At 31.2% G+C, this 11993-nt stretch overlaps 1 protein-coding gene across 1 annotated transcript; it reads right to left on the reverse strand.

Moving 5' to 3' along the window:
• Positions 1 to 8859: 8859 nt before the first annotated feature.
• On the reverse strand, positions 8860 to 10005 carry LOC141599775 (F-box/kelch-repeat protein At3g23880-like). The gene has a single exon (XM_074419883.1). It carries the CDS (start codon positions 10003 to 10005, stop codon positions 8860 to 8862), a length of 1146 nt encoding a protein of 381 aa, XP_074275984.1.
• Between the last annotated feature and the right edge of the window lie 1988 nt (positions 10006 to 11993).

The following is an 11993-nucleotide window of genomic DNA, read 5'->3' on the forward strand; positions in this document are numbered from 1 at the left end:
ATTTTCTTTAATATTTCTATCTAAAAAACCGCGCATTCGCGTTTTAAACAGGTTAAATAACACCGACTTAGATATAGTAAGATAAACATTTTTTCATTCCCTAAATAACCGACTATTACCTCACTTATACTACTTAAACCGTTTTAAGTTAAGATAAATATACCCGTCTTAAACAGGAATATCAAATATGTGTACATTGTATATGCTCAACAAAAAATAGGACACCAACAAGATGGGCCTTGGGAGGGAGCAAGGTAGTTTCATACATTCATCGACAGCAACATAAACGGCCCACAATAAAGCATACGCGTAAACTTTGGGCTTTGCTGGTTTTTAATTATCTTTTTCATAATAAAAAAAAAATCCATTAATAATGTAGATTTTTTGTAACAAAAATCTTTGTCCACCTTAATTTTATAATTACACGTATCGTATTTTTATTGGTTATTGTAAAATTAATTAGGACACGTGGCCAAGTAATTTTCGTATTTGGTTGTAAAGTTATTGTCTTGGTGGACTCTATGACGTTTACTTAGGATTATGTAATAACTAGCTTATAGCTCAAGCTAAACATAAATTGTCCTAATAAATCATCTTATAAGAGGGTTATTATCTATTGATGGAGTCAGAATTTACTATTAGGAGAGTCGAAAAAGTTTAACAAGGACAAACATGTAATATTATAAGATAAACTCGGAAAAAAACTTGAAAATTTGAACTAATTATGCAACAGGTAAAACCTCCCTTGTTGACTCTCCTAAATGTGCCACTCTGGTTATAACGCAACTCATAATTACATCGTACCACTTATTTTTATATTTGAGTTAAATAAACTAACTAATTAATACATTCACAAAATAAGTAACATAAACATTTTTCCATTAATGACTTGAACGAATAGGTAAGTCAACCATCTTATGAAATTGATTGATCTTTTAAAAAAATACGAATCGTTAATCACTTAATATAAAAATTTAAACTATCTATCGACAAATTAAAAAACCGTCACTCATAATATATCAGATGCGTGTTTCTTTTTTACGAAATGCATAAGAAAAAAATTTATAGGCGAAGTTTCACTTGGTTAAGTAAATTCCAAGTAAAAAAACATGACCAATCTTATCTTTATTAATTCAGAAGACAATGCTGAATGGAGAATGTGCCACGTCATTTGCACAACCTTTTTTTTTTTTTTGAAATTCAGGTTATGGTGGGTCCCGTTGGTGTGCAAAGAATTTATTTCTTTAAATCGTCTGCCAATACAACCATGCGACAATTTCTGTCTTAAAAAAATTTTATGAAATAATTACATACAATCGGAATAAATGAAATTAATTACATATAATCGGAATGAATTACAAATCGGAATGAATTACAAATCGGAATAAATGAAATAAATTACATATAATCGGAATGAATTACATAATTAATAATAAAATTACATAATTACGAGAATAAATTACATTTAATTACAGGAATAAATTACATATAATGGGAATATATTACAGAAATTAATTATTACAAACAATGCGAATAAATTAAATAACTTAAATAATTTTTAAAACTAGATAATACGATGTTGTTGAGCGCTTAGTGAGAGATCTATGTGCCGAATATGGTGAAACTCTTATTTATGTTAATCCGTCTGTAACTGGAAATGAACATTCACCCGGTAGTTGTGGTTTTAACGCATCCTATTTACGTAGAGAACGTTCATTTCCAGTTGTAGATCACTGATATAAAACTATTAGATAATTACAATAGAAATTTAAGAATAAAATATTCATCAGAAAATATTCATACCTTCCTAAATACAAAATCGTGCAATTTTGCACGGATTTAAAACTAGTCTTAATGTTATGTGTCATGTAATCAACTTAATTAATCTTGTTTAACCACAACCACTTATAAATAACATGAAAATCTTACACGTGTTACCACACGCGTCAACAACTCCTACACTCCACTCATCAAAATACCAATCTTACCCTTCACAACCTAGTACAACCTCATACTATATATAGCTCCTTAACTCTTCACCCAAATCCTTAATCCTCCAACCTTCCTTATTTATCATTGACCTCACTATTTTTCCCTTGAAAAAAATCACAAAAAAATACCTTACTAGGGAGAAAAAAATATTCAAAAAAAGCTCGACGAGCTGAGCCGTCTGATTAAAAGTTGAGATTTCGAGCGATATTATCAGTATAATAATGGGATTGTCAAATTTCCCTAGTGCTTCAGATGGAATGGTACCAATAATAGTAATGAACACATTAATGTCAATGGCAATACTCAAAAATTTACTAAAATCAATTCTTGAATTGATTGGTGCATCAAATTGGGTTATTATTCCTACAAATGTTGATGAAAACAACATTTCAAATGAGTTATGTGGTTATATAAGAAGAAGGGTAAGAGGAATTTCTAACATAAAGTTTAATTCTTCGAATTTTACCCTTGATAATGATAATGATAACGATAATGATAAAGAAACGACGAAAAAAAGTGAGAAAATTGAGTGTTGTGTATGTTTATCAAAGTTTAAGGAAGGAGAGGAAGTGAGTGAGTTGTCTTGTAAGCATTTCTTCCATAAGAATTGCTTAGACAAATGGTTTGATAATCATCATATTACTTGCCCACTTTGTAGGTCCATTCATTAGATTGCATTTTTTTAATTGAATTTATTAGTGATTTAATTAGTGTTGATGAGTTGTTGAACTCGTCTGCGGGCCTAGCAGGGTTGGTCGCTCTCTTAGAAATGAAAGAATCGGAATATCAGAATTTTTAGCTAATATGTTCGATTTTACTATACATTATTTCATATACTAGTAATAGTTCGTTCTTATAAATTCTGGTTCTGCTACTGAGTATATTATGCTTGCATTTCATGATCTATAGAACTACTCTTTTTAGTGTTTGTATGAGACGGTCACACATAAGCATATATGTATGTCCTTTGTTTAAGGTTAATGGGTTTGTAGCACCAATTCTTGAAGTAAGTTTGGGTTGAACTTATAGTCATTATAGATTAGTAGTTGGTATGACAGGAGTATTTTAATTAAAGTTAAATAAATGATTGAGACGGGTTTAGTGTACTTGAGTTTGAACACATTTCATTTATTTACTCGAATATTTTAAGATTATTATAAGATATGTCCCCTATTTTGGTGCTTTCTTGTATAAGCTTCTCAAATAAGTTGATTGGAGTATAATTTATACGGTGATAGTGATACAATCAGTTTTTTAGATAACAAGAAGTCGAGTCTAGATCGCCTATTTTATTTTTGTGTCCCATTTTTTAATTTGTCCCATTGCCTTCATTTACAATTTAGCATGTAATATGTCGATGATTATTTTTAATGTGATTGATTGGCTACTGATATCATTCACTTACCTCACAAAATGTCTAAAACACGACCGATACAATTAATATGACTAAAGTGTGACACAAACACGACCGATGCGATTAATACGACTGAACCAATGTCATTAACCTCATACACTATGTCACAAATTCGAATTAATATGACTAAACTAAAATAAAATCAAATATGATTATGAGGGTGACGCCGATAAAACAACCCTAATGTAGACCAACAGACCTTATTTTTTTCCCAAATTAAACACCGTAATTATTATAATATTGTCTAATTTTTTTTTGTCTAACTTTATATATGAAAATATCGCGATTTTAGAGACATTTTTTCAAAAATTCGCACTTATGTATATAATTATCAAGATTGATGTTTTCAGGGGGTCATCGAAGTTTATACGTTAATTAGTATCCAGTCCAATGTCGATCGATGTGACAAGAAACCTAGTGATCATAGATTCCTAATCACACCGACCTAAATCTTTAAGTAGCTTCTAAATCAAACTTTCTAATTCATTTTCAAAGAAATTACGTACTCATGTGTATGATAATAATATTTAATTAATATTTTAATAACGAGTACGTCTAAGTTTGCTTTAGCAAGTCCATGTTAATCCAATTATCTTGCAAATATCTTACCACTAAGTCATGAGTTTACACCATGATTGTGACTTCTCTAAATTATAAATGATAAGAGAATTAGGAGATATCTAAATTTATAAATGAGATCGCCTCTCTAAAGTTTTTGTAATACTGATTAATAGCCTTCTATATGTTTTTCTATATGTTTTTAGTTGCTTTTGTATAAATATTACACAAATTTATTGCAAAATGAGTTTTTTAATAACTACTCGTATATATTTTACCCACTACAATGACCTTATATATATCGTTAATTGCCATGAAAAATAATGTCGGCACGTAAAAATTATGGACATTTATTGACAGTTAAGTGTCACACTTTTCACGTGTGTGCTTCTATTAAAAATTTTTTTATCTTGATAGTGCATGAGTAATTTCTGTGATTTCCATGAGAAAAACCATGCAAGTTCTTACATTATGTGTTATAAATCATTTAATTTGGGTTGACCTTTATCGGGTTTCATCAGGTTACGTGTCATTATCAGGTTGGTTTTGATTTGCAACATTCTTAGGTCTTGTTGGGTTTTGGTTGAGTCGGGTCTGCCAGCTCTAATCTAGGTTCATCTATATACGACAGGTAAACATTGTCAATTGCACTAATCTTATATATATATATATCTGAATGACTGAATCAAAGGTAAATAATTGATTATCACACAAATGGATGAATATATGCTTAATTAGAATAATTTATAAACCTTGGTGTCACCTAAATAGTAGACAATTGATTATCTTTCCAATAATATTATGAACGAGATTTGAAGCGAATAAGTTAACTGACATCGCAAAATAAGTTTTTTTTTTTTAGAATACACCCAAAATGCTTTCAATATGGTGTTGTAGTTGTGTAATTTATGTACAGTTAACACAAACTTTATTGGATTGGGCTTTTCAAACTTTTTTACTGGACCTATTTCAAACCCATAGTAGACGCGGCCCAATTGTAATTGAGTTTGAACTCGTAGCTTCTCCTCATTATCTATATAAAATAATAAAACAACAACCATAACATATTTTTTTCCCCTCCAAAACTTCACTCCACATTTAACATAGATTTTAGGATTCTTTAAAAATAGGTCCGCTAACTAAATAGCCCAATATATAAAATTTATTTTATGTTGTTAACATAAAATTTAGGGAGTTGCTAAATCCTACACAACAATTACTTAATCCTACACATTTTTTTCATTTTTTTCCGACTTTACCCTTCACATTTTTTACCCGTAAACAACTCTAGAGAGAGGGAGAAGAGAAAAAAAAACTTAAACAAACCCTACGTCACCACCGTCCCCTGCCCCCTTCCTCAGGTCCAACCACCCCCTCCCCCGACCCACCCAGGGCCGGCGCCGTCCCTAGATCCGACCACCCAGAACCGTTAACCTCCAATCGCTCCAGAACCGTCAACCTGTGTACATCTCCTTCCTCCCTTGAATCCGGCGGCCAAACCGAGCCCACCCTACATCCACCGCGCCCTCGCCTTCAGACTCCGTCGTGACACCGCCCTCCTCTTCAGCCACCGTCTACAACGACGCTGACTACCCATAACCACCACCCCTTCCACCACACAAACCCTATTTGTAAAAAGGAAACTTATTTTTTTAGAAAATAAACATTAATTCAATCAATTAAACGAAGAATAACGATGAAATTTATAATAAACGTAAAAATTGCTTGAGATAGGTGCGAATTAATGTTCATAATTGTCAAATTTTGACAAATTGAATAGGTTTTGAGGAGGAGAACGGTGATTTTTTTTTTTTCATTTTTCAAGAGCAAGGGTAGTGTTGGAAAAAAGAGGTAAAATGTGTAGGATTTAGTAAAAAGGTGTGTAGGATTTAGCAATTACGAAAATTGATACCACCATATTTTATTATTGTTTTTACTAACTTCTCTATATTTTAAGGTCTCCATAATATCATAATTAGTTTTAGAATTTTGTGGTTTTTTTAAATAATTTTCATATCCTATATAGTATATACAATTGTTTGATGGCATGAATTTAAATTTTTTAAGCATCATGTTTTTACTCGATTAGACAATATTGTTTAATCATGCAATTTAGATAATTGTTAGTCTCAAAATCATTCCTTTTATGTTTTTAAACCGGTGTGAATAGCCATTTGTTAAAGTGGTCAATCATGTTGAAGTGTTCATAACTTTCAATCTAACTATCTATACTAATTAATAAAACAATAACAATTGACATAGTATCTTGATTAATTTTTTGTTACTATGAACTTAATGTTTTGTTGCCGATCTTCGATTATCATGTTATTATAGCATCTCCCCTTTCCTTGCACGAGTAAGTTGAATAATCTAACAACTAACAAATTGAATTTGAGAAGCATTGGGTAAATGTCTTTAGAGAATGTCTCATAATAAATTTATTATGAGCTTATTTTATAATTATAATACAAAATAATACCACGGGCAATAAAACAGATGAATACATGGTTAAAAATAAAATGGGTACACTTATTATAAGAATATATATACAAAGTTAAAGAGTCATTTCAAGTCATGATTAACAATATAATTATATAATGGTCATGAAAACGATAAATGATTACAATGTTATATCAATAACTTCTTTAGAGACTATCTCCGATTTTCCTCAAAAAATTTTATTAGTTAATGCAATTTATACGAATGAAATTTGATTATGAGTAGGTTGACATTGTTTAAACATTAATAAAGGATTAAAGGGTATGTATTAAAGAGTTTTGATTGGATATATATTTAAGGTTAACGAACATGAATGGCCTAATTCTAGAGTTTACACTCTAGAGTTTCAATGGCCTAATTCTCAATCACAAATTATACTATGATATGATACCCTAATATGGCGAGACTACATAAAAATGACCATTTTATGGTAAAAATTTAGCTTTTGATATTAAAAGTTACCACTATTTTGTTTACTAACAGTGACTACTTAAAAAAAAAACAATCATTTTTACACATAATGTTCACTATTTCTTATAAATTGGTCACTTTTACCAGTCTATATTCTACTTACATTGATAAAAGTGATCAATTTCTTATTTCATATAAATAATAGAACACAAACCATAAATATCTTTTTTAATTTCCCGCCTAAATACTCACCTCATACTAAGCACAATTTTAGCAAAATTCATTAGCCCACTAATCAACTGGCCCACAATGATCATCAAATTTATATCTACTAACTCATACACGACTAATATTAGCTATGAAATGAGCCCACCATGTTAACAAAAATGAACCTCAAATTGATTTTTAAATTGATTTTGTACCAATTTCTACCAGTCAAATATTGAATACCTTGAAACTAAAAAATAAATTCAACTTTGTTTATGACTTTTGAATGTGTACATCAAAAGATATGAGACACGAGTAATGTTATGGGACATAAAGACCAAATATGTTTCGCGATTAACGGGTCGTAAAATAATTTCAAAAGATCAGAGAGGTTTTATTATGATCATTTACATATACTGATTAGTATATCAAATATAAAATAATTTATAGAGATATCATAATGTGTAACTCATAAGCGTTCTTTCCTTTTATAGCAAGTTTTCAAGTGTATACGTTAACTGATATTGTTTTGACTTAATTCGTAATTCTACTTTTTATTTTGTCCTCATTTTAATTTTAATTTTTATGCAAACATTTCAAAACTTATCCTATATGGTAAAATTTGCCGATATTTGAAATTATTAACATGCTTTAACATAGGTGTAAACATGTCGGCATATGCATGCTCTAATCAAAGATATGAGATACGACGGGTGTAAGCATAATATACAACAAGAGTATAACTATGTTTTTACAATTAATACTCTCTTAATACTAATGTTATTTTGAAAAAAAAAATTAATACTATAATTTAAATATGTAGATTATACTGTTATAGAAGTATTGTATTTGTAATTGTAATTGTCAAGTACTCCCTCCTATTCTAAATAACTCTCCCTATTTCCTTTTTCGTCTATTCACAATACTCTCTCTATTTCCTTATTTGGCAAACTTTTATACTTATTTTAATCACCCACCCCACAACAATACCCCACAATACTCATACTTTATCTTATTTTAATCACCTTACCCTACAACAATACTTATTTTAATCACACAATACCTTCCCTCTCTCCAATCTCCTACCCCACTACAATACTTTACCATATAATACTCCCCTCCCTTAATTCTCGTGCCCTCCATAAAAGGGGAGGGTTATTAAGAATAGGAGGGAGTATATAATTTCCATGTAACATATGGGAAATCAATTACTTCAAATAAGAAACCAAAACAATGTTGTAAATCTAAGAATTTACGGAAAATTTTAAATATACAATCTATACACGCCCGTGCAACTTTGCACGGGTCCTAAACTAGTTCAATTATAAATATATACTCCGTAGTATAAAACATACGTTCTACAATAATATTCAATCGTCAATAATCAATAACAATAGTTCCTTATATATCGTCAACGCGATTAATCTCCATTTTGATGTTTTTTAGTTGATGTGGAAACCTACAGTTGTTATCTTTTTACTAGCTAGATTGATGATTGTTGATTGGAATTCCGTGATTGATTTTATATTCTAACATGATTTAATTATTGATTAATTAATCTTCGATATTTGTATTATAAATGAATTAGTTCCTAACAAAAAAACTTGTCCGGCTAAAAACACACCATGCAAATAGTGAAATCATAACATATTAGTATATTACTGTATAATACAAGTATTTTGCTTTTTAAGGAAGATCAGGAATTGAGCAAAAACTTAATCCATTGGAAATTGTCCGACACGTTCGTTAAGCTTGAATTTTCACCCCTCTGGCCGGCTTCACTCCCAAAATTTCCTATCGTTAATCGGTATCAGACTCTTCATGCATACAAAGACGGTATTATTTGTATCAGGCCAAGGCGCCTTTGTATTAATACAAATAATGACGCAAAACTCATTCGAATCAGGATCAAATAAGATTATTCCACGACCTACGGCTTGGAATAACACCATATTATTATTGACGCAATACTGACCATGTGGTATCCTTATCGAAAAATCAAGTTTTACCGTCAATTCCTTGCTCCAAGACGACGTCGTCTCACTCAACGTCCATATATCGAAATTGTTCTCTTTAACATAAAGAGCAACCAAAGCAATTGAACCGTGGTATACCATAAGACATTCTGAATACGAGTCCCAAGTCATTGGACCTTTCATACGCATCTCCGGTAGTCCTATTTCTCGGCTTCCTTCCGTAACCAAGTCGACAACAATGATCACATCGTATGCATGCGACAATATTGCGTGCGACATGTAGACATGCTTCCCAAGCCAATAATAACTTGTATTAACGAAAGCATAACATTTTGCCTCTTGCAAATAGTAACTTTTCGATAAATCTCCAGCGTATGACCAGGAATCCTTCCTTAGTGAGTAAACCATGATTGACGAAGGAGGACGATCATTGTTTCGGTACTTAATAATAACAACCGCCTTGTAATCTTCAGTCACAGGATCAAACCCAAAACCAATATCAATACCAATATTATATTTCTTATCAAATATATTAGGTTTCCTAATTATTGGTGGCAACTTTTTCTCCTCGTTCAGACACGGGTTCCACAAATAATATTGTTTGCCATCCTTGCACTTGCACATAAAATAAATCCCATCACATGGACCGCAAATGTAATTAACACAAGGAAATACGTTACCTAAGACATGAATGTCACAATCTGAGTCGTGGGTATTAATTACCCACGACACATCTGACTTTAGCTTCTTGGCTTGCATTTTGAAATATTGGGCAATTGAATGATCGCCATGAGGTTCGTGCTTGTGTCGTACATGTTTGCGTATGAAACATCGACTTGTGATAATTGCGTACCATGATTTGCTAACACTTTTGAATCGCAACAACGATTTTACGGGTAACCAAGATAGAATTTCATGGATTAAACTCTCATGAAGATAACCTGCCATTATTTTTTTTTAAGTGGACCCGGTATAGCAATACACTAATACTGCTAACTTGACCTAATTATATACCTGCTAACTTGTAAGAACCGGAATTAGGTCGTAATTTGCATAGATTTAGGTAAAGGGGATTAGATGGAAAGTTAATTATATTTATTTATCTTTATAACGTGTATGCAATTACGTTTATTATTTATCTTTAAAACATGTGTCCTAAGGAGTAAGGATACATCATAATTTTTTTCTTTAGTTAGGCTAGCTCTTAGTTTTGAACCCTTAGGGTTTCCTTAAAAAATCGTTTAGTAATTTATAAATTTACACAAATATAACTTTAATAAATAAATAAATAGCAATAATTGTAACTTGCTTACCAAAATTTATGTTGGATTATATGATCCAAAATATTTAGCAAAAATTAGTTTCCTAATTCTTAGATGGTTGTTCCTAAAGACTAGGGTAGTTGGTCAACAACTTGTGTATTTAGTGGATTGTTGTTGAGATACAAGTCGTGGGATTGCTCCCCACTATTTCCTGGTTTGTAGAACATATTTGTTTAGGATTCATGCCTATTTAAAGGCTTGAGTTGTATTTGGTTTATTTGAGTTAGTTTACGAGAACTTTCTCCCTATGTTTCACCAGTTAATGTATTATATAACTGGTTGTATGTACAACTTATTCAATGTAATTGAGTTTTGTTATAAAGTTATCGAGCTCTAGTGCTCTACTAACAAATAATCGAGTTATGATACAAAGTTATTGAACTTAACAGAATAATTATTAAGCTCAATAACTTTGTAAAATTGCTCAATAACTTCTAAAATAGCTTAACAACTTTGTGTAAGAGCTCAACAACTTTGAGGCGGTTGTACAATACTATACAACTGGTTGTAGGATAGTATTTGTGATGTTTCACTCTCCTCTCTCATATTTTTAGTCTATCAATTTACTCTATTTATTTATTTATTTATGAATTACTCGTACTTAGTACCATTGTCTTCTTTATGTAAGATCGAAGACGATAAGTCGTTCTCGGAGTATAATAACTCAAAATAATTACAGACTTTACTTCATATTTTATACATAGGACATTGATAATAATATCATTATTATAGATATGTACGTACATACTTGTGTTTCTTTATCCTTGTAAGTTTACATTATTTTATTGTGAGACCAATTCACAATAATCTTCCAAATAAAGGAAGGGATCTTAATACTCAATTTCGTAAATTTTCTAACTACGCCACTGGTTAGAACCGACCACTTTCCATTCATGGTACGAACCCGGCCTATAACGTGTCACTTCATATTCAATTACTTCAATTTTCTCAACCTTACGTCCTAATGCTTCAATTCTCTTAACTAAAGACTCCACTTCTTCATGCATGACTTCTCCATTTATGTTGTTGTTCTTCAACGAGCCACTAGACCCTTCATGGACCCCACGACCACCATATCGCCACCCACTATGGTTAACCATAGTTCGCCCTTCATCAAACATAGCTCGGTGAGGAACTGAGCCAAGAGGGGGGCGAAGTACAGACTTCGCCCTGTACTTCGCCCCCATAGAATGATGCTCATATTTCTTAACATAATTTTCAACTTTATCATCATTTTCTTCGCGATTAAGCCTAACATAGCCATGATATTCATCTGAGGGCTCGTAGCGATTATTGAATGTTGTTTTTGGAACGTTATGTGATTTGTAAGAAGGGTAATAATAATTCCAAGGTACATTTTCTTGGATAACATAGCTTTCTTGTTTGAACTCGTAGTTTCTTCTCATTTTGGAAGTATTAATTAAATATTAGAGCTTAATACTTTAGTTTATATGTAATTTTGAATGTGACTTGTGAGATTATGATAAGGTGATATTTATAGTTGCACGGGTGCCTTAAAACTATATATGCTTAATAATAATTGTCCATGAGCATTTAGATTATTAACTGATACAGATTTGTTCTAACTTAATCAGATGTTTTTGGTTCAAGTTT

Source organism: Silene latifolia, chromosome 9, assembly GCF_048544455.1.
Source record: "Silene latifolia isolate original U9 population chromosome 9, ASM4854445v1, whole genome shotgun sequence".
Lineage (NCBI taxonomy): Eukaryota > Viridiplantae > Streptophyta > Magnoliopsida > Caryophyllales > Caryophyllaceae > Silene > Silene latifolia.

Excerpts from the sequence above, each read along its gene's own strand:
- LOC141599775 (XM_074419883.1), bottom strand. The coding sequence starts at position 10,005 with ATGGCAGGTTATCTTCATGAGAGTTTAATCCATGAAATTCTATCTTGG.